The following is a 27,544-nucleotide window of genomic DNA, read 5'->3' as shown; positions in this document are numbered from 1 at the left end:
CGGATTCGATTGGAAGGGTCTAAGTTTAATATACTTAGGTTTGTCCATAAATTCGCCCTAATTGGGTCTTACTTTTATCCTATTTTCTCATCCCTTTTTCTTCGTATCCTTTATTTTTCTGCGTTTGAATTGATTTGGCTTCATTCTCAAATCGATTCGTATCAACTATCTTTTGAGAAGTACAAGATCTACTAATGCTCCAGTATATATCTAAGGGACAACTTAGAGTCTACGTCCAAACTTGAGGGACTACTTTGCCTTTTATTTTTTTCCTTATAAAGACAATACTTAAATGTCTTTTTTTTTTGGTCAAAATTTTGTGAATTATTAATTGTATAAAAGTAGTCCAGCTCTGTGAATACGTCCATCTACCGGCAACCCTCATCGTTGCATTCTTTTTTTACCGTAGAAAACTCCCTTTCCCTTCAATTGGGAAATATTCCAAAAGAATTATACCCTTCTAAAATACAACTTTGATATAATTCTTACTGGAAAATTTTCAAGAGAATTATACCTTCTAAATTACGACTTTGTTTTAATGTATTTAAATACAACTTCAACATTGATAAGTAAGTTAAAAACAGGTAAATTTGTAATAGAACTTCAAGTTAAATTTGAAATTTTCATGGCCAAATACTAATTTTCAAATAAAGTAAAAAATTATTCCTAGAAAAACCGAATAACTTTTATGACCAAATAGATTTTATAGAGTCTATGTCCAAACTTAAGGAGTCGTGTGGTACGTGGACTAAATTATTCAGAAATTATAATTCTGGGATTAATTTGTTCTATCTGGAAGGTGATGGGATAAAATAATCTCAAGTTTGATGAAATATCTCGGTATTAAGTTTGGAATTAATTTTATATCCTGTTTGGTAGAAGATAGAGGCGGAGCCAAGATTTTCATTCAGGGATTTCAAAATATAAAAAGTAAACATACGAAGAATCTAAAAGAGGTTTAACATATATTATATGTATATAATTTCTTTTTAACTCGGTATAAACAATATTTTTTTTCGTCGAAGTGGGTTTCTCAGCCCTATGTGGCTCTGCCGCTGATAGAAGATATAAATTTATTTCAAGATAAATTGGTACTTTTACCGAATAAAATATAAAATTAATCCAGACTTAATCTTGAAATATTTGGCGTTTTAATTTTTCTCCCTAAAAAGGCATATACTCAAATATCATACCAAAGGCTTAAAAAAAGACACATGTCAAATCGTAAATTAATTAACTAAAAGTATAGTCCTTTCTGAATATTCGTCGGTCTACCGGCAATCCTCATCGTTGTGTTCTTTTTACAGCAGAAAACTCCCTTATTAATCCCTTCAATTAGCAAATAATAGTTATACCCTTCTAAAATTCCTTTTCTTAGATTGAACCTTCAGTTTATATTTTGCTTTGATTGATCCTTTTCTCTGAAGTGTATTAATTATATATATATAAGTATGGCGTCAACGGAGGGGCTGATGCCAATAACAAGAGCTTTTTTGGCTAAATATTATGATAAGTACCCTTTTGCCCCTCTTTCTCAAGATGTATCTTGTCTTACTCATGAAATTCATTCAATGGCTAGTGATCTGCAAAAGGATTCTCCCTTAACCCAAGGTAAACTTGTTCTTGAATTCTTTTTTCAGTCGTAGTATTACTCTTGTACTTTCTTGTTCGAACTGCTTTGAATTGCTTTTCCATGAGGTGAGGGTCTATCAGAAATAACGTCTCGACCTCCCAAGGTAGGGGTAAAGTTTGCGTACACATTACCCTCCCCAGACCCCACTTGTGGGATTACATGGGGGTATGTTGTTATTGTTGTATTATGTGTTTTCCCTGCTTAGGAATGTTATCCAATGTTCAGTTGATCTTTCCCAAAATTTGCTATATGTTGCAAAATGGATTTTGTGAAGAATTCTAGCTAAAAACTAAGCTAAACTGGCTAGAGCTAAAAGATGATTTTTCGTTGATAAACTCCAAAATGGTTACGCGAACAGAATATATACTAAAGAACCCTAGCTAGCTAATGGGTCTAAAAGTAACTGCAACTGGGGTAAAATGCATAATTAAAGAACTAGAGTTAAGGAGTCTGATTGTAATAAAGTTATTAGGTAAGAACACATTTATTCCTTCCCAAGATCAAGTTTCCAACAGCTTGTACTGCACCATTTGCACCCGGTACAACCACCCCAAGCATTAGTTCATCTCTCATAATATAGCTACCAAATTCATATGGCATCATTATACTGATTATGGTTTCTCACATTCATTCTTGTTGATTACTTGCTTTCGTTTAGGAGTGCTTATCGCGTAGGTGTTTACAGCTTTCGTGTTTTGGTAAATGAATTTATTCTTATATGAAGTTAATAGTAGTGCAGTAGAATCATCATCTATTGAAATTTATGCAAACAAATAAGCACTAGGTGTCTATTTACAATTATTAATATGAACCTCATAAATAAATTAGCCTAAAAGTGTTAATACAATAGGAAAACGTAAGTTTTGGATACATTCAGGGAGACAGGTCTCAGTCGCCCTTAATTGAATTGCATAGATAGAGTTTTATGCCCAAGGATATGGTGGACCTTAAGGACGAGACTGATTATAGTTTCTCACGTTAATTCTTGCTGATTACTTGTTTTCGTTTAGGAGTGCTTATCATGTAGGTGCTTACAGTTGTTGTTTGGTAAATGAATTTATTCTTATGAAGTTAATAGTAGTGCACTAAAATCATCATCTGTTGAGTTTATGCAAACAAGTAAGAACTGGGTGTCTATTTACATTATAAGTATCAACCTCATAAATAAATTAGGCTAAAAGTGTTAAACAGTAGAAAAAAAGAAGTCCTTGATACATCTCAGGGGGGTGGTTTCCATCGCCCTTAATTGAATTGCATAGATAGAGTTTAATGCCCAAGGATATGGTGGACCTTTAGGATGAGACTCTGTCATGGAACCCACTTGCTCCTTGGTTTGAGGTGGGCTGGAACATGTTACAAAATGAAATCAAGGAGAGATGGGAGATTCGGAGAAGAAAATCATAGAAAACTCGAGAGAGAAGAGAGAGGATATTCTTGAAACGAAACTGATGAAATACAACTGTGTAATGCTCGATCTAATAATGTCTAGCTTTGGTCCTTTTTATATTTATACCAATAACAAAATAAAATAAAATAGAAATAGATTGAGTCGGGTAGACACAACTTCATGTTGGGTCATAAGGCCTGCATTAGGCTGAACAAGTTAGGTCCAAATCTGCATTCTCTAGTCGAACACCCTCCCACGAGTTGGAATGGGTCACCATGCCAAGCTTGGAAAAGAAAGTGCGGTGCTGAACAATAAGAAGAGCCTTTGTAAGAATATCAACAGTCTGACACTAGAAACAGAATGTAAGTCAGCCCAAATTGCAACACATCACACACAAAATGACATGACAACCCACCTCGATATGTTTGTTATAAGCATGAAACACGGTTATTTTAGCAATATGAATTGTAGATTTGTTAACACAAAACACTGAAACTAGAGTGATGAAGTCAAAACCAGATTCAACAAGAAGACCACCCAAATAGTATTAGCAACCAGCTGCCTCAAGGCTCTATATTCAGTCTCAGTTGAACACAGTGTTTAGGATAGCGTGGCGACAAGGGCTCGCCTCATGCCTCATGCCTCGTGGCGTGGCGTGGTGAGGCGAACGCCTTTTGGAAGCGAGGCGAGAATTAACACAAAAAATTAAAATATTAAATTGCATATATGAATACCCAAAAACTCAAATACTCAACAAAATACTAGCAAATATTTCAATTGTTACACAATAAAAGGCAAAAAGTCACACAAAAATAAAAAATAAAATAAAAAACCCTGCCGGAATTGGGTCACCGGCTGGCTGCCGGAAAGTCAGAATCTGCCTGAAAAAGGCTATTCTGCTGCCGGAAAAAGCCAGGCACGCCTGAAAGAAAAAAGAAATAAAAGAAAGAAGGAAAAAGAAGAAGAAGAAGAAGAAGGAAAAAGAAGAAGAAACTTACCTGAAACTGCTGCTGATGGAAGAAGAAGAAGAAACTTACCTGAAACTGCTGCTGATGGAAGAAGAAGAAGAAGAAACTTTAATGGTGGAATATTTCTGACCAAAGGAGATGCAGCAGCTGCTATGGAAAAAACATATAAATGAAACCCTAGGTAAATATTTCTGTTCTGTTTTAATATAGTCAGCAACTTTTTTTAAAAAAATAAAATCAAAAGGTGTCGCCTTGCCTCACCATTCGCCATGCTCGCCATTCTCGCCTTGGCTCGCCTTCTGAAAATCGCCACGCCTTGGCTGTCTATTGCGAGACAGGCTCGCCTCGCCTCGCCTCACGCCAAAAGGCATAAGGCGAGCGCCTTTAACACTGGTTGAACAAAGAGCAATGATGACTTGTTTCTTTGACTTCCAAGAAAAAAAGACAATCACCAAGGAGTAACATATAGCCGCGGACAGACTTATGAGTAGTGGAAACATGCCCAATCAGAGTCGCAAAATCCATTAAGACAATCACCATGTTATTGGTCTTATTTGGGAGACTTTGGTTGGGTTGAACACCTGCTAAAAACAATTATACTTGTTCTCACTTTGTTTAGGCAGCCACTTAAACTCTGCATTTTGTTTCATGGTAGTGATAGGTATGGGACTTTTAGTTGGTTCTCTAATAGGCGAGCGAAGTTTTGTGGAGTCCATGCCGTTTTTTACAAAGCTTATCTCTGTGGGAGACCACTTGAATGCTCTTTGTGACCTGTTCATTAGAAGTTTAAAGTATCTGCATCCATATTTATTACTGTTGAATTTCACGACGTGGCGATATGGCTAAAACGTTACCAACAACATGGAACTTTTTGAAGTGTCTCAAGTGCTTTTAGCTAATACTAGGCATGCCTGGAGATGTGCTAAATTCAGGATTACTAAGTAGTGTATTGTTTGCACCATAGCCTGGTATAACCTTGTTTGGGACATGACTAGCAACAATACTGTGATAGATGATTTCGAGGATAGTGATACTTACAAGGGCTATTCACTTCTGAAAAAAAGCACTGAGCTATTCATTTAACGTTGAATGGCATATCTACAAGGCAGTTAACACTCAAGAATATTATCCCCGAAAAGATAACGAGAACTGTGCTTGTTGCATTTACTAATCATAAAGTGATACATGGCCTGCTTTATTCATGTGGGTTGGCTGTCTTAATTCTAAGAATATGAGGTTCTGACCCTGTTGGCTGAAGGATCAGATGGTCCATTAAGAATCCGAATGGTTGCTGCAATCTCTAAGTGCCCCCTGGGACATGATATATTATATTTGGTTTTGTTTAACTTTCAGTACTCTTTTACTAATTCTCTTAGTAATTTTCTTAGTATGTCCCGGATGATCCTTTTTTTTTTTTAATAACCATGGTGTCCGAGCCAGCTTGCATTCACCTCGACTAATTACACGGGTGTTCCGGATGATTCTATGGATCATTTAGGTTATGGAGGATTAGTTTGAGAAACATTTTCCCTGATTAATGTTGTCTGCTTCCTATTCTAGCAGATAAGTGAAATTATTACGAGATTATGTTAACGCAAGCAGACTTGTATTTGGTTTTCTGTTGGTGTGCTCCACTTGTGAGGCAACTCACATTTGATTTGTTTTAATTTTTTTGATAGGAGAAAGTTCATTAGTCCGTGAAGCAGAGAGTAACCCTCCTCACAAAGTTGACGAGAATTTATGGAAGAACCGGGAACAGATTGAAGAAATGCTTTTCCTATTGGAAAGCTCCAATTGTCCACCAGGGGTGAGATACTGACTTTCAGAGCTCACGCTTTAGCTTTTCTGTGAGGCTTCAGTTGACTTCCAGTAATGTCTTTTGGTTTTGGCTTAGTTCTAACCTCTATGTCCCCAGGCTTGCTTCATTGCTGAAAAAATTGTTCTGTGTACTCACTAGTATTCTTCACTCAGGGTTGAGCATAGATAACAAAATTTCTGAATTGCCTCAAATTAATAAAGAGATGTTTTATTCTTCTCTGTTGTTCTTCAGCTTCAATTGCAGTCAACCGCTGAAGATGCTGAACTTGTTTCTGTTCTTGCACGGCTAGGAGAAAAATTTCGAAGTACATTGAAGATTTTGGAGGATTTCCAATCAAAAAATTCTGAGTTTGTATTCAACACTGGTTGGTCCTTCTATGCTTTTTAATAGTTAAGCTGCTGACACTTTATGAAGAATAATTCAGATCTGTCTATTTTGTTTGCTGTTAATCTGAATTTGTTAGTTTATAGACCATCGTCTCTCTATTTTCATGCTAACTAAGTAAAAGAATGTCATCACACTGAGCTGATGCTTCTTGTTTGCTGTAAAGTCAAACTCCACTATATAAAAGGGAGTCAAATGTAGGATGAGTTGTAGCAACTTCTAGGGTTCAGTAACATAGATTTGATGATGAAAAGGGTAAGAAATATTAGGTATTTCTCACATCAGTGATGGATTATAGCTTAGGAGTGCTTTAAGCGTAAAAGGGACTGGGAAATGTGTGAAGCAGGGATGTTTCCATGGCTCAATTAGGTGACTTGAATTGCTGAGGAAACTGGAAAAAGAGAAAGAAAAACATATAGGAACTGCTTGTATCCCTTGTATATCATGTAACAAAATTACAATTGCATTACACAACCAAAAGAAAGCTAAGTTGCTTATGCTTATCAAAAGGGAGAAAAGGAAAAGAAAAGTAAGATTTACACCAAGTTGCTTATAGAAGTTCAGTTTTAGCCAGCTACTTCAGAGAATCAAAAGCATCAAACTGATACATATAAAAATTCTAAGACCAATCGACGAATTCATCAACCAACTTGTATGTAAGCGCTAAACAACTTCAAATTTAATAAACTATGCAAAAGTCGAAAAAGTGATAAAATCTGCACTTCTCCATTAATCTTTTGATGAAGTGTAAGATTCATGAGGGGGCATGAAGTGGTCCTATAAATTTACAAGAAGCTAAAATTCTAAGAAGGCCAAGAAATCCATCCAAAAAAAAAAAAAAAAAGGAAAAAAAATAGAAAAGGAGAATCCATCCCATTTTTTGCACTATTATGTATTCTCTCAATTACATCAAAAGGATGAGGTCTTAAGATGATTACACTTTAGACTGTACCGCACGTGACACCCCTTTAAACATCTTCTAGTCCTTTCTTTCTAGAGCACTGACAAGATGCATAATGGGTCATTCAACACTTAGTAACAATTTTTTTTTTTTGCAAGGTAAATAATTTTACTAGTAATGGAAAAATCACCCGCATACAAGCAATATACAAAAAAAATGGAGAACTTACATGATTCTCTACGAAATACGAACGACACCCAATCTCTGTACAAATTGGAACTTCATGGGTGCAACTAGAAATGAGAGGCTATTCCTCAAGTATATGTGGCTGTTCTCTATCCCTTCAAAAGCTCTTCTATGAATTGGGAAACTTAGCTAAATAACCACCATATTAATTGGCATTAGCCACTTTTTGGTACAACGAAAGGAGATGTAGCAGTTTTCCGCTTGGTTGGGAGAGAAATAGAGAACAGAAGAGATTCTTGAGCTTTTGGTTGGTCGGCAACCTAGTCCAATGTTGATGATTGCATAATGAGCAAGAAAGGTTTGGAAGTTTTTCTGCCCGACTCAAGGTCTCAAACCAGGAAACCTGTAGTCGTTGGAACTGCCCCAACAATTGAGCGAGCATTGTGGTAGTTACGCTAACATCGATCTACTATTGGGAGACACGTTGAGAGTGAGACTTAAGAGCAAGGAACATGGTTAAGATATCACACTACTTTAATTGAATATTGGGAAGTTTGATACAAAATGTTATTGCTGCCAGAGAAGGTGAACTCATCTCAAGCTTTGTTTGATCTAGAGTCAACAGTGGGGTAGTGAAGATGTGGAAGTAAGAGAGACTTCTATGGAGTCATTGGGGAACTGCAAAGGCAATTGATGTCAGCAAAGATTTCAAGAACAACGAGGATAGTAATTCGCCAATGGCTAATTTTGCAATGGGTAAAGATCATTAAAAAATCAAAGCCGACTTACCATCTCAAAAAAGGAAAAAAAAGGAAATCCAGGCCGACTAAGAAGGTGCCAAGATAGGTTTGCTTGTAATGTGCCTAAACCAAAAGGCCTAACCCAACTCTCAAAATGAATTGGAGCAGCCCATTGAATATTCTACTTTCACAAACCAAACTAATTGCACTGTCCAAACATAAGATTGCCCTAAAGCACTTAGGCTTCATTTGTTTCCATTAAGATTAAGACGTCTAAATCTGAATATACATCTGAATATTAAGATGTGCATTAAGATTAAGATATCTTGATCTGAATACACATCTGAATATTAAGATGTCTCTACATCTGAACACTGAATGATTAAGATTGTTTGTTTTCAATATCTGAATATGCATAATTTATCTTTTTAAATATAATCAATATAAAATTAGGAATTAAACTTTATATCAAGAAAATATTTTAAAAGATCTCATTTCAGCTAACTGATAGAAATTATGACTACTTGATATTTTAACGACACTATTACAGTAAATACCAATCTTATCAAACTTGTCGAATAACCAAATTCTATCATATATACTAGCAAAAAGATTATCATAACTTAAACTTGGAATATAATATTACTTTTTAATAACTGTGTATCAAAGTGATTACTGAAAAGGAATACTGTAACTTTTATAAATTATATCATACTTTAGCGTTTTGTCCAATCAACCTCATCCAAAAAGAAACAAAGAAATAAATTAATAATAAGCAAAATAGATGAGGAAAAGTTGAATGAAAATCTTGTCAAGGAATGCAATTCTATCTACTACTATTGCTTGATAATATTGCCGTCATGTGGAACGAATTTTTTTAGCACAGTCCCATTGTGACAGTCGAATCCGCAACAACCAAACAATTTGATCGATTCTGTAAAGATATATTTTAGAATAATACCAGTTTAAGAAGAAAAAGATTTGGTCACTGATTGATAATTGGAGAGGTAGAGGGAGGCGTGAAACTTTTTTTTTTTACAGATGAAGAGGAAGCGTGAAATTTGGCGAAAATAGAGGCGGATATATTTTAAGAGTTTGAATTGTGTTAAGACTTTGTTATAGATCTGATTCATTCAGACCCATTAAGAGCTTTTAAAAGAGAATAAACAATGCACTTAATGGGCTGGATTTGAATAATTAAGATCCATACCTACAAAACAAACACACTTAATGACTGAGATCTGAATGATTAAGATTCAGACATTCAGACCTTCATTAAGTGCAAACAAATGAGGCCTTAAAGATGTGGCCTAATGATCAGTGAAATGAGAGGAGAATCATCCCAGACACAGATTCCCAGGTAAGCAAAATAGATCCAGATCTGATTCTCTCTCCTCAAACCACCATCACAGCCCTCACTCCAGCATGACTCCAGCTCTCTCTCTCCTCCATAGCCTCCATCTACAGCTTTTTCTCTCTCTCCTCCATAGCCTCCATCTACAGCTTTTTCTCTCTCCTCCATAGCCTCCATCTACAGCTTTTTCTCTCTCCTCCATAGCCTCCATCTACAACTTTTTCTAGTTCTTTTGCTTTCTCTCTCCTCCAAATCTTTTCAGATCTACCCTCTGTCGACATCGGCGACCTCTGACAGTGCCGGATAAATTTTCCGGCGACCTGTCAGTGCCGGAAAAAAAAAAAAAAAACTCCGGCGACCTGAGTTGCTGCCGGCAGAATCACCGGTGACATCTGACAGTGCCGGCGACCACATCAATCAACATAAAACTCCTTCAGTGGTCATTTCAGTCTCTTCAGTGACTTTCATTAGAAACATGCAGGGCTCACACCTTTTTTTCATCAGTGGGGATAAATCCTTTGAACTCAGGAATACGGGGGATAAATATTATAACTGGTTTTCATTAATAGAAAGGGGCAAGAGATATACAAGCAAGATCAATATGGATATTCAGAACCTGAGATGGGTGTGCGAAGCGCTTATTCAAGCATCAAAAGGCACTGGTCGACTATATAGAAGGTGGGGTAGAAAACAACAACACAATCGAGTTTACCAAAACTTCAATGTTTATGGTAGATTTGTTCGCATAGAGGTTTGGCATGGTTCATCTAAAGCAGCAGTGATAATCCTTGAGATCAGCCTCAACAGTGGATGGTCAGATATTGCGAAGAAAATCCTTCGATTTCTGAAAGAATTCAGCGAAGCAGAGCCACTGCTTCCTCCTCCCCCATTGACAAAATCTTATCGTGCAGCTGCTAGCATTGACAGATGGCCAGATATAAGTCAAGGAACCAACAAAGGAGAATTGAATGGAAAACATCCTCTGCACAGAAGCTTGGTTGGCACCTTCAATGATCCATTTCATCACAGTCCCAATCCCGAAACTATTCAGAAATGGTTCATTAGTAGATGGAGAGTTACTGCTGGCATCAAAGTCATACCTTTAGACCACAATCAGTTCCTCTTTGAGCTTCCTTCCAGGCAAGAGGCAATAAGGGTAAAGGCAGGGAATTGGTTCTGGAACGGAAGACATCTTTCTTTATCTTGGTGGTCGCATGACATTTTCTCATTGCAATCTGGTAACTGCTCGGAAAACATATGGTTGAAAGTTTTTGGAATCCCCCTAAATGCTTGGTCAATGGATACTTTTGAACATATAGGGGCTCGTTGCGGGGGTTATGTCGGTGTTGATGAAGATACGAAGAACAGAACCCACCTGATCTGGGCTCGCATTTGCGTCAAAAAATCAGCTATGAAGTTTCCGGCAAGTTTGAATTTTGAATTTGATGATAGGATCTTCGAATTGCCAATAATTAAGGAAATCCGGTCTTTTTCTTTACATGCTGGTCCTTCAACTGGTTTGCCCGAGGTTGGTAATAAGATGGGATCAAATTCTCTCTCAGCTCCATGTGTTAATACCATTAATGATTCACGTGACACACGTGTGGAAGAACCTGTGGAGAAAAGAAGGAATTTGAAGGATTTAAACACAAATGGGCCAGCCTTATTCTCTTATAATAGTCAGGGTAGTAAGAAACACTACAAAGGGAGAACTTCATTAGCTTTGAACAACGGTTACTACACTAAAGGCCCGCTTACAAGCAAACACTTCAAGCAACACAAAAAGAAGCAAGTGTGGAGATCATCTGTACCAAAGCTGGACCCATGCTGCTTCAGAGCTTCATCTTCCTTGAATGCTTCATTCTCTTTTGATCCTTTTGAACTAGAAATTCAAGCTTCTAGTCTCAGGGATTTAGAACTCATGGAGGGGACACTATCCGAGCCTGAAGCAGATGATGAAGCGGTTCACGCAGGACACTCGATGGACCCACATATACCCAAACCGATATTCTCAGCACTGTCAGTTTCAAATGAATCTGACTCTGGTATCTCATCTCAGTCCTACAACAGTTTTCTTCCTTTGCCTTGGCATGATCCACAAATTCAAACTGTTGATATCCCTGATGTGGTGGAAACCTCAAAATGGACGAAGTTGACAATGATGAAGGCTTGCAAAGTGTTGGGGGTAAATGTTGCCGGGTTTGAACACGAACTTCTGGGAATTATTCTGAGAATGGAGGAAAAAATGAAAGTGCAGATTCTTGAGCAAAAAAATAAAACAGGAGAATTAAAGAAAGGGAAAAGCAAAGCAGTTACTGAACTTAAAAGATTGGATTGGGGTCTCCAGGACGGGAGTGGGAAGAAAGAGAGGGGCAGGTCTCACAAGGCTCATTCCAGATGAGAGTTAAAACACTCAGCTGGAATGTGCAGGGTCTCAACAATAAAGACAAGAGAAGCACTTTGAAATCTCTTATTCACAAGTGGGGAGTTGATATTATTTGCCTGCAGGAAACCAAAATAGAGACATGGAATCCATCTCTAATCAGGCAAATTTGGGGAAATAGATGGATCTCTTGGGCAGAAGTCAAAGCAATTGGTACCAAAGGAGGGATATTAATAATGTGGGACAAAAGAGCTTGGAAATGTGTTGATTTTGAAGCAGGAGCCTTTTCTTTATCATGTAGATTCGAAAGTCTTACTGAGGATTTCAAATGGGTTTTTATTAGTGTTTATGGCCCTCATACCAATCCAGAAAGGGAGGATCTTTGGCTCGAGTTAGCATCTATCAGGGGATTGTGGTCTGACCTATGGGTCATAGGAGGGGATTTCAATGTGTGCAGATTTGTGGGGGAAAGATTGAACTGCGTTAGAAGATCAAGGGCGATGCTGGGCTTCTCCAACACTATTCTAGAGCTGGATTTGATTGACCCTCCACTTCAGGGAGCACAATTTACCTGGTCAAGAGGGGAGGAGTCTCTCCAAGCCTCTAGAATTGACAGGTTCCTTATCTCAACAGAATGGAGCGAGATGTTCAATACTATCAAACAGTACCCCTTGCCTAGAGTTTTTTCTGATCATAAACCAATTATCCTGGAAAGTGGAGATTGGGATACTACACCTTCTTATTTCAAATTTGAAAACATGTGGCTTCAAGCTGAGGGTTTCATGGACATGATAGAAGAATGGTGGATTTCTTACACTGTATTAGGCACCCCAGACTTTGTGCTAATGCAGAAACTAAGAAATCTCAAGAAAGACATTACTAAATGGAATAGGGAGGTCTATGGAACAATCGAGACTCAAAGGAACAAGGCACTCAAAGAACTTTGGAAGCTGGACCAGTTAGCTGAGCTCAGAGCTCTCTCTACAGAAGAGAAAGGTCAGACATTGAATCTCAAACTTGAACTTCAGCAAATAGCAACCGCTGAAGAGATCTCATGGAGACAAAAATCAAGATGTTTATGGTTGAAAGAGGGGGATAAGAATACAAAGTTTTTCCAAAGAATGGCCAACTCTCATAGAAAGGGCAATACCATTGACAGACTCAAAATAGGGAATGAAGTAATTGAAGACAAAGGAAGGATCAAGGATGGTATTCTGGAGTACTATCAACAAATTTACAAAGAAACTGAATCTTGGAGACCCTCAGCTGTCTTTGAAGGTCTGTCAAGTCTCAACACAGTGGATAAAGAGGACCTTGAACTTCCTTTCACCGAAATGGAGATTTTAGAAGCTCTCATGACTTGTGCCCCTGACAAAGCTCCAGGCCCTGATGGTTTCACTATGGCTTTCTTTCAAAAATCATGGAACTTCATCAAAGCAGACCTGCTAGCAGCTTTTAATTTCTTTCATCAGAACTGCCAAATGGTGAGATCATGCAATGCCTCTTTCATTGCTCTTATCCCAAAGAAGAAAGGGGCCGCAGAGCTTAGAGATTATAGGCCTATAAGTCTTATAGGCAGTGTCTACAAATTGCTGGCCAAAATTTTAGCTAAGAGGCTCGGAAAAGTGGTGGATTCCTTAGTTTCTGGACAGCAGAGTGCTTTTCTGAAGAATAGACAGATCACTGATGCATCTATGATTGCCAATGAAGTGCTAGACTGGAAAATTAAAAGTGGTGAGACTGGGATCCTATGCAAATTAGATATTGAGAAAGCTTTTGATCAGCTTAACTGGGCTTATTTAGTCAACATTTTGAAGCAACTGGGTTTCGGGGAAAGGTGGATAAGGTGGATTTATTTCTGTATTTCGACAGTGAAGTTTTCAATTCTGGTGAACAGAAGTCCAGTTGGGTTTTTCTCTTCTGAAAGGGACTCAGGCAGGGGGATCCATTGTCCTCTTTCCTCTTTATCATTGCGATGGAAGGATTATCTCAGCTGTTAGCAAAGGCCAAAGAACTTCAGTGGATTCAAGGGTTCCAAGTGGGCAGAAATCCTTCCACCTCAGTCTCAGTCTCTCATCTACTCTATGCAGATGACACCCTTATATTTTGTGGAGCTGATTGTCAGCAGGTCTCTAATCTCAACACCACCCCATGATCTTTGAGGCCATCTCTGGACTTCATATCAACATGCTTAAGAGCACTATATATCCAGTGAATGAAGTGACCAACCTAGAAGCTCTTGCTGATATTCTTAGCTGCAAAACATGCTCCTTTCCCACCACCTATTTGGGACTTCCTTTGGGTGCTAAATTCAAATCATCTGGGATATGGAGTGGGGTCATTGAAAGAATGGAGAAAAGACTAGCCACTTGGAAGATGCAATATCTCTCATTGGGTGGCAGGCTCACCCTCATCAAAAGTGTCCTAGACAGCATTCCCACTTACTTTATGTCACTCTTCCCTATGCCAAGCTCAGTTCTAAAGCAAATTGACAGGCTTAGAAGGAAATTCCTATGGGAAGGTAACAGTGTTACTCATAAATTCTCTTTGGTCAAATGACAATCAGTTATTCAACTCAAAGGCCAAGGGGGGCTGGGGATTAGAAATCTTAAGTTTCATAACAACAGCCTACTCATGAAGTGGCTTTGGAGATATGGTCAAAATGAGGCAGGGTACTGGAAGGAAATCATCAAAGCTAAATATGGTATTCAAGACCACTGGACTGCAAAGAAAAGCAATGAACCACATGGTGTTGGAGTATGGAAACACATCAGTAGTCTCCAAGAGGAATTCTTCCAGGCTGTCTCATTCAAGGCTGGAAATGGGCTCAAGATTAGATTTTGGCAGGACAAATGGCTTGGGGACATTTTAGTAAAAGATTTATTTCCCTCACTATTTCTGATAGCTTCTAACAAAGAAGCAACATTAGCTCAATATAGAGTTAACAACTGTTGGACACCAATTTTAAGGAGAAACTTACAGGATTGGGAAGTTGATGATTTTCTTTCTCTATTAGAAAGTTTGGGACAAAGTACTTTGGTGGCAGATTTTCAGGACAGAATACTCTGGGGCAATTCTAAGGAAAAGATTTTCACTGTGAAGGAATGTTACAACAACTGGTGCTCTCAAAATAGCCTTTTAGAGGTTTGGCCTTGGAAGCTTGTATGGAGAACCAGACTTCTCAGAGTTACTTGCTTCACTTGGACTGCACTGAAGGAAGCATGCCTAACACAAGACAATCTTAGAAGGAGAGGTGTAATAGTTGTTAACATGTGTACCATGTGCAAGCAGACCAATGAAAGTGTCAACCATCTATTTTTGCACTGCCCTGCAGCAGCTAGCCTCTGGTTTTTCTTCTACTCTATGCTTGGTCTACAATGGGTAATGCCCTTCAACATCAAAGATGCATATGCTAGCTGGATACTCTGGAGAGTTGACAAATCCATTAAAAGAATTTGGAGAATGATCCCAGCAGTAATTTTTTGGACCCTATGGAAGGAGAGAAACAACAGATGCTTTGAAGGAATCTCAACTCGTCTTTGCTCTCTAAAGTCTAGGTGTTTAGTTAGTCTTTTTAGTTGGCATTTTTTTGCCCCTGTAAACAATGTGGGTAACTTTCTAGATTTTATCAGCTCCTTTTCTCTAGTTCAGTAGAGATAGGATATCTTTAGATTGTTCTACAGGTTTTGCCAAGCTTGCCAGCTTTTCCCATCTGTAACCTTGCATCTTCTTGATGTTTTACTAATGAATTTTATTACTTTACCAAAAAAAAAAAAAATGAGAGGAGAATCATGAGGTCCCAAGTTTAAATCCCAGCGGAGGTAAAAACATTAGGTAATTTGTTATGTCTGCCTAAGCCTTGGTGGGCAAAGTTACCTGATACCTATGCTGGTGGAAGATAACAGATGCCTGGTAGAATAGGTGAGGTGCACGCAAGCTGATCTGGACACCACCTGCATAAAGAAAAAGAATGCTTTATCTACCATCGAAGTTCCAATCTAATCCTACAACTACACATCTCAAATTAAAGAAACCAAAGACTCAAATGCCACCTAATGATAATTGGCAACCAAACCCGAAGCCATAATTAAACATACAATACTCTAGAGTCTAAACCCAAACCCAGCAGAAATACTTAGCCAAGCCAACATGGATAATTTTTAGTGAGAGGAAGCCTTAATTCGGTTGAAGACACTTAATTGTCCAACCATTGGCACTAGCTAATGTTGTTCAAAGGTTGCTAATGCAGTGCGTATCATCAAATTTTGAAAAAGGAGAACTTTGTGAAGTTGGAAAGAGATGGCGATGAAGAAGGGGAGAGCAAAAAGTAAGACATGACTTAGTACCATAGACCCTACAAAAAGAGAAGCTGTCACTAGTCCATCCTTTATAAAATTTGGATATACATTATTTCAAAGTTCAAGACAACTAATCCAAGAAAAAAAAAAGAATTATAAGTTTGACCTACAAGCTAGTTTAATTCGATTATGCCTACTAATGCAAGCCTCGTCTTATTGCGAAGAGAAACGTAGAGCGGTTATGAATTTAGACTAGTGGGAAATGGAATAAAGTAGGTTGTATAAAGATGTAGCTGCTTGGTCGAAATTATATCTCAAAGGTGAATGTTTCTGGAGTTTAGTAGGAGATGAAGTATTTTTTTTTATTTTTTTTGGTAAAGTAATCAAATGTCATTAGTAAAGCATCAAGAAGATGCAAGGTTACAGGTGGGCAAAAGAAGCTGCTTCAATCAAAACCGGAAGCAAACTTAGACAAAAAACCTGTAAAACAGCCAAAAGGAATCCTGCCTATTGTACTAAGCTAAGCTAAAGACAGGGAACTAACAAAATCCAAAAAAGTATCCACACTGTTTACATGGGGTAAGAAAATGCCAACTAAATAAGCACTCTAAACATCTAGCCTTGAAATACTAATAGGAGTTGAGATTCCATCAAAGCATCTGCTATTTCTCTCCTTCCAGAGACACCAAAAAATAACTGTAGGGATCATTCTCCAGATTCTTTTGATGGTTTTTCCAACTCTCCACAGTGACCAGCTTGCATAGGCATCTTTCATGGATAAGGGCATTACCCAGTGAAGCCCAGTTAAGGAGTAGAACAAATGCCAAAGGTCAGCTGCTGCAGGACAGTGTAAAAATAGATGGTTTACTGTTTCATTGTCCTGCCCACACATGTAACATCTATTGATAAGAATTATTCCTTTCTTCTTGAGATTGTCTTGTGTTAGGCAGGATTCTCTAAGAGCAGTCCAAGTGAAGCGGGAGACTTTGAGAGGCTGCCTAGTTCTCCAGATATGTTCCCAAGGCCATTCCTCAAGAATGCCATTTTGAGAGCTCTCCAGTAGTTATAACTCTCCTTTACAGTGTAAATTCCATCCTTTGCTTAGCCCCAAAGAATTCGATCTGTATCTTCAACCACCATATGCCTGCCCTCCAATGTTGCTAGAAGATTGAGGAAGTCATTGATTTCCCAATCTTGCAAGTTTCTTCTGAAAATTGGACTCCAACAGTTGTTGTCCCTGTATTGAGCAATTGTGGCATCCTTGTTAGAGGCTATCTGGAACAAAGAGGGGAAAGAATCTTAGAGTGTCCCCAAGCCATCTATCTAGCCAAAATCTAATTTTGAGCCCATTCCCAAGCTTGAAAGAGACACTTTGAAAAAAGTCTTCCTGAAGACTACTGATAAATTTCCACACCCCCACACCATATGGTTCATTACACCTCTTTGGCCTCTAGTGGTCCTCAATGCCAAATTTTGCTTTAATGATGTCCCTCCAGTAACCTGCTTCATTCTGCCCATATCTCCATAACCACTTCATGAGCAAGCTTTTGTTATGAAGCTTTAGATTTCTGATTCCCAACCCTTCATGGACCTTGGGTTGAATGACAGATTGCCATTTTACCAAGGGGAATTTGTGAGTATTGTTATTGCCCTCCCATAGGAATTTTTTTCTGAGCCGATCAATCTGCTTTAGAACTGAACTTGGCATTGAAAAGGTGACATACAGTAGGTGGGGATGCTGTCTAGCACACTATTGATAAGAGTAAGCCTACCTCCCATAGATAGGTATTGCATCTGCCAAGTTGCCAGTCTCTTCTCCATTCTTTCAATAACACCATTCCAAATTCCAACTGATTTAAATTTAGCACCCAAAAGAAATCCTAGATAAGTTGTGGGGAGGGAACCTGTTTTGCAACTGAGGATGCTAGCAAGTTCTGCCAGGTTAGCAACTGTATTAACAGGGTAAATGGTACTCTTAAGCATGTTGATATGAAGGCCTGAGATTGATTCAAAGATCATGAGAGTAATGTTGAGGTTGGAGACTTGCTGGTTGTCGGCTCCACAAAATATCAAGGTATCATCTGCATATTTTTTTTTTGAGTAAAAAGGTATCATCTGCATATAACAGATGGGAAACAGTTATTGAAGTGGAGGGACAAGAACCTACTTGGAAACCTTGAATCCATTGGAGTTCTTTTGCCTTTGCTAACAACTTTGAGAGTCCTTCCATAGCTAGGATGAAAAGGAAAGGAGAGAGAGGATCACCCTGCCTGAGACCCTTTTAGAAGAGAAAAAAACCCACTGGACTTCTATTCACTAAAACTGAGAATTTTACTGTTGATATGCAGAAATAAATCCACCTAATCCACCTTTCTCCAAAGCCCATTTGCTTCAAGATGTTGACAAGATAAGCCCAGTTAAGTTGATCAAAAGCTTTCTCAATGTCTAATTTACACAGGATACCAGACTCTCCACTTTTAATTTTCCCGTCTAGCACCTCATTAGCAATCATAGAAGCATCTGTAATCTGCTTGTTTTTCATAAAAGCACTCTGTTGCCCTAATACTAGAGAGCCCACCACCTTTTTTAACCTCTCAGCTAGAACTTTTGCCAGCAGTTTGTAGACACACTGCCAATAAGGCTAATAGGCCTGAAATCTCTGAGTTCCACTGCTCCTTTCTTCGTAGGGATTAGAGCAATGAATGAAGAAGCATTAGAGGATCTTACCATTTGACAGTGCTGATGGAAAAAATTGAGAGCTGCTACCAAGTCTGATTTAATAAAGTCCCAAGATTTCTGATAGAAAGCCATAGTGAAGCCATCCGGGCCTGGGGCTTTTTCAGGGGCACAAGCCATGAGAGCAACTAAGATTTCTAATTCAGAAAAAGGAATTTCAAGCTCCTCCTTTTCTACTGTGCTAAAAGAGGCAAGTCCCTCAAAAACAGCTGAAGGTCTCCAAGTTTCCGTCGCTTTGTAGACTTGTTGAAAATAATCCAGAATACCCTCCTTGATCTTTCCTTTGTCTTCAATCATTTCATCCCCTATCTTTAGTCTGTCAATGCAATTACCCCTCCTGTGAGAGTTTGCCATTCTTTGGAAGAACTTCGTATTCTTGTCTCCTTCTTTTAGCCATAAGCATCTTGATTTTTGCCTCCATGAAATTTCTTCTGCAATGGCAATCTGCTGAAGTTGCATTTTCAGGTTGAATGACTGCATTTTCTCTTCTTTTGATAGAGTTCTAAGATCAGCCTCTGATCCAGCTTCCCCAATTCCATTAGAGCCTTGTTCCTTTGGACTTCTATTTTCCCATATACCTCTTTATTCCATTTAGTTATATCCCTCTTGAGATTTCTGAGTTTCTGGATGAGAACAAAGTCCGGAGTGCCCAAAACATTGTCAGAGTTCCACCAGCCTCTTGCCACTTCAATGAAGCCCTCTGACTGCAACCACATGTTCTCAAACTTGAAATAAGAGGGTGAAGCTTCCCAATCCCCACTCTCCAAAATAATAGGCTTGTGATCTGAGAGCACTTTAGGCAATGTGTACTGTTTGATGGCATTAAACATTTCACTCCATTCAGGTGAGATGAGATACCTATCAATTCTTGAGGCTTGGAAAGGCTCCTCCCCTCTTGACCAAGTAAATTGAGCTCCCTGAAGTGGAGGGTCAATCAGTTCCAAGTCCAGGATTGTGTTAGAAAACCCCTGCATGGCCCTAGATCTTCTGTTGCAGTTCATTCTTTCCTCTTCAAATCTACATACATTGAAATCCCCTCCTATCACCCACAGATCAGACCATAAACCCCTAACAGATGCTAATTCTAGCCATAGATCCTCCCTTTCTGGATTAGTGTGAGGTCCATAGACACCCGTGAAAACCCATTTGAAGTCCTCAGATAGACTTTCAAATCTACAGGAAAGTGAGAAAACCCCAGCTTCAGAATCAACACAATTCCACTCTCTTTTGTCCCACATCATTAAGATTCCACCTTTTGTGCCAATAGCTTTGTGTTCTGCCCATGAAATCCATCTATTCCCCCAAATTTGACTTATTAGTGAAGAATTCCATTCCTCAATTTTTGTTTCCTGTAAGCCTATAATATCTGCACCCCATTTGTGAATAAGAGATTTCAAAGTGCTTCTCTTTTTCTTTTCATTAAGCCCCTGTCTGAGTAATTTGATTCTCATCTGGAAAGAACCTGTTGAGACCTGCCCCTTTCTTTTTTCCCACTGCTTTCTTGCATTCCCCAGTCCAATTTTTTGAGTTCGCTTGCTGTTTTATTTTTCCCCTTGTTGGATTCCCCTGTTTTCTTGTTCTGTACTAGTAGCTGTGTTTTTTTTCCTTAGCTCCATTCTCAAAATAATGTCGAATAATTCATGCTCAAAACTTGCAACATTCACTCCCAACACTTTGCATGTGTTCATCATAGTCAATTTAGTCCATTTAGAGGTTTTCACCACCTCCGGAATGTCAATTTTTTGATTGTGAAGCTTGCCATGCCAAGCTAGAGGAAGAAACTTATTGAAGGAGATTGAAGAAAAATCAGAATCTGACTCTTCCTGAGGAGAAGAGTCTGAGAATTGGAGAGATTTTGGACTGCATACACCTAACAAAGAGTCTGCCCTATCAGCTTCAACGTCTGCTTCCAATTGAGAAATTTCCCCCTCCATATTTAGAGCCTGTTTGGATAGGTTTAAAATAAGCAACTATAAGCTGGAAACAGCTTATAAGCCAAAAAAAAAAATTGGGGTAGGCTAACTTATTTTTTTTGGCTTCAGCTTATAAGTTGCTTTAGATAAGCTTAACCAAATGGGCCTAATTATATTTTTGGGCTTATTTTATGCGCAAATCGACTTTAAGCTGGCCAGCCAAACACTCAAAAAAGCTGAAAACAGCTTATAAGCAACTTATAAGACAATCCAAACGGGCTCTTAAGTATTATTCTGGGTGTAGAGGGGGAACAGATAGTAGATGGTGTTCCTGAAGATATATTTGTTGGGAGATTTGACAAATGATTAGTTTGTGGAGATGGCATCGTTGAACGGGCTGTCAGAGCATGATATACAATAGCTAGGTTGAAGGTTTTTAGTGTAGTTCATGCTTTGATTTTGTTAAGATTCAATGAAATTTGCGGCAACTCTAGTTTTAAGGAGAATAATAGATGGATGAGAGATTCCCTTTTTTAGCTGGGTCCGTAGGCTTTCAGTATGAATATATAAGTTTGAAAAGAAAGAATGGATTTTCATAATGAACTTAGTCGGCATCCGAACACCTTTGGTGTCTGATTCTTTTCAAGCAAATACGTGTTTTATGTGGTTGATTTTTAAATATTAATGAGTTTAGCTTGTACATCAACAGTGGAGCTTATAGTCAAATGCCCTAGCAAGATTTTGACATTAATTCTTGGAGATGCTGATTTACTTATCAAAATTTTAAAATATTTTTCTTACAAATTGTGATGGCCCTGATGACTTGTCTTAACTGATGTGATGTTTAAATTTTCCAAAACTCATTATTGCAATTATCTTCTGCAGTTCCATCTTTTCATAGTTCATCTATCTTCAGTTTCTCATCCAATCCGCCATTAGAGATTTATTCCTTTGTTTGAAATGAAACTACTTTGCGCTCAATCAATTTGTCAGGCCTTCATATTAGAGCAAGCTTATACCTTTGAAGGTTTTTTCTTGGATCTAAGATCCTTGTTTTCAGTCTTCAGATATTGTCGTAGTACACTACCCAGTGTGCAAAATAGAGGAGCGTTTGGAATTGAAAGTAATTTACCCAAGTTATTGCAACTCTTTTTTGTTCTTTTTTGGAGCAAAGGTAGTGTCTCAGTCATCTATGATGACTGGTTGCTCTTACTTGTTTCTTAGAAAAAAGGGCTGTTCTAAGTGCAAGGGTATGAGATTTTCTACTTTGTATTATCTTGTGTGCGGACTGTTCTCCCCGCACATTGATAAATTATTTTCGTTATCAGAAGAAAAGCATACTACCCAAAATTAGGTGCCCTGGCATTTATCATCAACTATTAAAGGATGTGCTCACTAGTATCTCATACAAAGGCATGCACACAGCGAAATGGCAAGTTGAAGAGTTGTGCAGTATATCTCAGCAATCACTATTATTTTTCACGTTAGAAACGTAGATAATAATCTGGATTCTCTTTGTCACTTCTGTAGTGATGACCTACATGCCACAAGACTTCCGTGGTACACTAATAAGGCAACAGAGGGAGCGTTCGGAGAGAAATAAGCAGGCTGAAGTTGATGCTCTAATCAATTCTGGTGGAAGTATTCGTGATCGATATGCTCTGCTATGGCATCAACAAATGGAACGGTAAGTATTATTATATCACATCTTCATGATTGTACAGCCAGTATAAATGTCAAAAAAAAAAAAAATGATAGTACAGCTAGTATATGATTTGATTTTGGCAGTAAGTATAAATGTCAAAAAATAAAAAAAAATAGTGCAGCCAGTATATGATTTGATTCTTTACTTCCAAACAGGAGACGGCAACTGGCTCAATTGGGTTCTGCGACAGGTGTCTATAAGACACTGGTGAAGTATTTAGTTGGAGTGCCACAGGTATGTCACAATTCATATAGTAGAAAATAATGAATTTATAACTTTTGCCTAACAAGTACTTGTCAATGTTTATAAACAAGGCCTTTTTTTTTTGTGCATTAGCTTTTTGTTTAGATTAATAATCTCTTGAATGCCAAATGGCCCATTTTGAAGCCTCTTCAATTAAATAGTTCAATTCAAACTATATTCATAACAGTAACAGTACGTTGTTTCTCTGGTCTTCAGTAAAAATATTTACCTGCAATTTATCTTGCAGGTTCTGTTGGATTTTGTTCAGAAAATAAATGATGATGATGGGTATCTATTTTCGCTGCATTTAACTTATTTTTTCTTTTTCTATCTGATCATGTTCTTTATTTTGCTCATTTTTCAAAAGTTGGGTTACCCAATAGTAATCCTGGCTACTGCTTTTTGATAAATCTCTACCTCTAGGCCAATGGAAGAGCAGCGACAACGTTATGGTCCACCTTTGTACAGCCTCACAAAAATGGTGCTCAACATTCGACTCTTTCTTTCTCTGCTATGGCGACGCTTTGAAGCTGGAAAACTGTAGGACTTTCAACGTGTTGTACTTTCAAATGATTCGATCCAGAAGCATTTGATTATTTCTTTCAGAATGTCTGCATCCTTACTCCAAGTAATAGCATTTTTCGCCTGAACCTTATAGTTGTTTCATTTTGGGCAGATCAAGGAATCAAATTACGGTCTTGGAAGAAGCAGTAGATGTCTACACGTCTGAGTTCCAAAGATTCATCAAATTCATTCGGTACTTTATGTTTCTAGAACCGTTGTTTCTTGTTTTTAGCTTGTACCTAATCATGTTATTCAATATAAATTAGGCTAATAAATTCGTGTTTAGTTATTGCTCTATTATGTATTTCATAATATGATATTCTTATCTCATGATCGATTAGACAAAACATTCAAGTCGCTTTTTGGATGACTACTTAGACCATGTGTTGAAGCTAAGGACAGGAGAAATGGAGGGATCTGCTACAATTTTCTCCTCTTTCTTTGTTTTATTTTAAAGTGGAGGAAGGAAAATATAAGAGGGAAAGCTATTTTACCATTCTGTTTTACAATTTAGTCTAGAGGAACATTTTCCTTTCACCCTTACTTCTCAAACTAAATAAAGGAGTCATTATCTTGTAGCAATCTTGTAAATGATCTGTAGTGAGTATTATATAATTTGGTACTAGTTTAACTGGATTTACTTATCTTTTGCAGTGACGTATTTGCAAATTCTCCTTTCTTTATTACTGCAGAAGAAGCTGGTGCATTAGAAGCCAGGTATCCAAAATTCCTCTATATGGTGGTTTCATCTATACTTTTTCATTGTTGGACTAAATGTAACACAATAATCAGTTCACAACCTGATCTAGAGCTTTCTTTTGTTTTCCAAATTCAGAAAAAGTGACGAATACAAGGAAGTGAGTGTTCCAGCAGGAAAAACTCATGAGGTTTGTTTTTACTTGGAAATTGCTTTCTCTTAATCATATGTCCCTTTATATAGGTGCTGCTCATTTTGTAACTCTTAAGCGAGTCATGTGTATTTGTAGTTTTGTTTCTTTTCTCGTGTGTGCATCTGTAGGTGTGTGTGTATGTAGATATTTATATATAGTCGCTTGGTACATGTGTTGCATGTGTATTCTATGTTGAATCTTTTGTACCAAATATAATAAAATTAACTGAATACATATTCTAAAAACATTTTGAGTTTATAATGAGACTAAATAATCAAAATGTTTTTAGAAATAAGGAGTTTAAATATTCACACTTTTTCTAAACTTCAATTTGTATTTCCGTTTGATCTTCTTTTTGGTATGTCAGCTACCTATTACAATTCAAGGGTGTTTGGAGCTCTTGGTATCCGAAACTTAGTGATTTATTCTTCTCATAAATCAAGTACAAGATCTATATATTGTTGTTGGTGTTTCAATCCAACATTGTACAGATTTTTTTATTTCAAAGCATGTTTTAGCTTAGATTTTGGTTGGAGGAGGGGGGAGGGGGAAGAGCGATAGTTTTGCAAAATACATTTCGTGAAAGACCTGGTTCCTGAAAGTTTGAACGTTAGAGCTTCATTTGGTTGTTCTTAAACGGTGTACAGTTGATTTATAAATCTGTTATGTCTGTTATTTTAGGTTGCGTTGACAGTCGATGCCATAAATTCATACATTGCGTGGGATTTCTCTTTGATCCAAGGCAGAGTAGATATGGTAATATCCTTTTATCTCCCTATAGATGTGCCTATGTGGGTATAGTTGTTATCCAAGTTCTTTTTTTGAGAAACTTAGTTGTATCCAATTTCTTTTGAAATAGCTTTCTTGTTTTGGTTGGTTTTTATGATTTATACTGTCTAGATTTGTGGCCATTTGTTAGTAGTTGATGTCCAACTTATTTATGTCCAGCTTCTTTTGGCTATGTCTTCGCGGTCTATGGGCTAGCTTTTCCTTCTTTCCAAGAAATATATTCTATTTTTCAGAATCGAAGAGCAATTTCCTCCCTATTGATGTTGTTGGAGGAAACAAACAAAAAGTTCATATTTTTTTGATAAAGTAGTCTTGCAGGTATTAACGAAACAGGCAACAGACATGCTTGTGTACACAAAATTACAACCAAAGCCGCAAATTTTTAGTCATACACAGTAAATAAAATCTATCAGAATTCAGAACTATTACACTCCCTTATCTTTTCCAAATTACACCAAAAGGCAAGATTCCATAAGCACTTCAACTCAAGTTGTGGCTAGGCACAGAAACTCCGTTGAAGCATCTTTCATCTCTCCCTTCATAATATTTGTATATTCCTCTCCCTCTATGATGTTCACACAATTCAGGCTGGATTTGTGTACCGAATCTTTCTATAGGGTTTGTATGGTTTCCTTCTTACCCAACTAAGATATGCGGCCCTTGGATATCAGTGGTTTCTCTAGGTAGAGTAAAAATTCCAGCAGATATGATCATGTGCTTCCGTCCTCCTCATCAGGCTTACGCATTTAACCTGCTCCACCTTGTCTCCATCTCATGTCAAATATTTAGTTGGCAACAACTACTGCATTAGTAATTTGTTGTCTCTTTACAGAAGCATTCTAGGATTCAGAAATAAACTAGCATATAACATTTTTCAACCTCTCAGGCAGCTGTTTGGCAATGATACACACCTACCAAACTTATAGGCGTAAATTCTTTCACTTCCATTGCATTAAAAGAAGTCAAACTTCTTTAACATGCGAAGCAGACAGTTTCTCTCTTTTGACTTACAGATTTTCCCCGAGGCAAAAATACATAGCAAATTTCTCCCTTGGAGCATGAAGAAATTATTTCCTTTTCCACTTCACTACCTTTATGTCTGCTACTTCTGTTTTCCTTGTTCCAAAGCTACTTAACCTGCACATAAGCGGCACCAGTTGAGACTAAGCTCCTGCTATGTGCGGGTCCTGGGAAGGGCGGGACCAATTGAGAGAATGTACATTTGGAGAATGTGATGATAAACCCCTTGCATATAAACAGATATTTTTTCATCTCCTGTCCACATCTTTCATATCATATAGTTTGTACTTGCCTCCTATCTGTATGACCTGTGAAGCAGTTATCTGGTGGCAGAAGGAAATTATCGAAAATAACTCCCAAATTTCTCAAGAGACTACATGAAGCACCCGTCGTCTTTTATTCTTCTTTTTTTCATTCCTTTTCTTGTTCATCTTTTGGACCTCTTAATGGACAGGTCATCAGATATGAGGTAAAGTGTGAATGAATCATTTTTCTGTTCAGTGAACTGTCAAATATGACACTAGTAGATTTCTGTAACCAAGTCATTTGGGCGTCATCTTTTGTTGTAACAGGACATTGGCTTTAGCATGGAGTATACGAATCCTTCCGGACAGAAGACGGTATGAAAGTGTATCACCTCTACTTCTTTTCACGTTTTCTCATGAAGTGTGTCTGCTGCAATTCTTGGTTTTCTAAGACAGCGCCACATGCTTTATTTGATCTTCTTTCTCTTGTGAGATGAATTCTCCTCCTCTCTCCTCTCCTCTCACTCACATTGCCCTGGTTCATTTTTTTTGACTTGTCAACCAAACGCCTGACTCACAGCAAATCTTACCTTATCGACGATATGGAGCTGACCAAGTGAGTAATTTTTTTTGCTCCCTTGCTATTCCTTTTAACCAGATTTGCAACTTCACCTCCTTAATGCTCATTTCGTCCAGGGAAACTTCTGTACCATCCTGTCTGGAAACTACAAACTCGTATGGGATAATTCGTATTCTACATTTTTCAAGAAGGTGAGTAATACATTGTCGAACCTAATTCATTGAGGTTACTATTGTGAAGTATTCCGTCCTGCCCTGTTGGTGTATCTAACAACGGCTCCTTTCCGCTGCCTATGGATTTTTCCTGCTTCAGTAGAACTTGGTCTAGTGATATAAGTAGTTTATGTAACTATTCTGTTGTATTCTTCCTTACGAACGAAAATAGTTGCCTGTTAATCTGCATTGTTGATGCTTTGTATTACTGTGAAACGGAACATGACTTACTTAGGGTCATTATTTTGCTTTGATTGGCAACAGGTCTTGCGATACAAGGTGGACTGTATACCTCCAGTTGTAGAACCAGAGGTTTCATCTAATCAAGTAGATGAGTGAACGTATTCGTTCAGATTTGTTACTGCTGCTAATTGTTTATGAAAATATATTGTTTCATTTGTTTGTATACATGGCCTTTTTTTTGTTTGCACTGTTTGAACTGTAAAAATCCATCCTGTGCCGCTTAGTCCCAACCTCATGCTGTAACCACCCGTTGTATTGATTAGTACCCAGATCATGATAAAGTTTCAGCATTATTGACTTCCATTATACTTCTAACGTTGACATTAGGTGACAATTCAGATTGATGTGCAT

At 37.9% G+C, this 27,544-nt stretch overlaps 1 protein-coding gene across 3 annotated transcripts; it reads left to right on the top strand.

Moving 5' to 3' along the window:
- The first annotated feature begins 1,214 nt into the window (after window positions 1–1,214).
- LOC132606698 (uncharacterized) lies at window positions 1,215–27,496 on the top strand. 3 transcript variants are annotated; one of them, XM_060320299.1, is made up of 15 exons: window positions 1,217–1,611; window positions 5,668–5,795; window positions 6,039–6,171; window positions 22,233–22,389; window positions 22,563–22,641; window positions 22,898–22,938; window positions 23,074–23,190; window positions 23,327–23,407; window positions 23,869–23,931; window positions 24,050–24,101; window positions 24,786–24,860; window positions 26,486–26,533; window positions 26,739–26,774; window positions 26,855–26,929; window positions 27,215–27,496. In XM_060320299.1, the coding sequence occupies exons 1-15, from the start codon at window positions 1,452–1,454 to the stop codon at window positions 27,287–27,289; spliced, it is 1,320 nt and encodes a 439-aa protein (XP_060176282.1). In that variant the 5' UTR covers window positions 1,217–1,451; the 3' UTR covers window positions 27,290–27,496. The 3 variants fall into 3 exon arrangements, with proteins under 3 accessions (XP_060176285.1, XP_060176282.1, XP_060176283.1); XM_060320300.1 differs by lacking the exon at window positions 1,217–1,611 and adding an exon at window positions 1,712–4,169; XM_060320302.1 differs by lacking the exons at window positions 26,486–26,533; window positions 26,739–26,774; window positions 26,855–26,929 and having other exon boundaries at window positions 1,215–1,611.
- Window positions 27,497–27,544: the final 48 nt, after the last annotated feature.

The sequence above is a fragment of the Lycium barbarum genome, chromosome 8, assembly GCF_019175385.1.
Source record: "Lycium barbarum isolate Lr01 chromosome 8, ASM1917538v2, whole genome shotgun sequence".
NCBI lineage: Eukaryota > Viridiplantae > Streptophyta > Magnoliopsida > Solanales > Solanaceae > Lycium > Lycium barbarum.
The sequence above is the reverse complement of the archived record's forward strand: the minus strand, read 5'-3'. Positions and strand labels throughout refer to the sequence as shown.

What these genes read in the sequence shown, in the direction of transcription:
- LOC132606698 (XM_060320299.1), top strand. Translation starts at nt 1,452, where the DNA reads ATGGCGTCAACGGAGGGGCTGATGCCAATAACAAGAGCTTTTTTGGCT. An exon ending in TGAGTTTGTATTCAACACTG is followed by an intron (nt 6,172 to 22,232) that starts GTTGGTCCTTCT and finishes TCACTTCTGTAG; the next exon opens with TGATGACCTACATGCCACAA. An exon ending in ATCCTTCCGGACAGAAGACG is followed by an intron (nt 26,534 to 26,738) that starts GTATGAAAGTGT and finishes CCTGACTCACAG; the next exon opens with CAAATCTTACCTTATCGACG.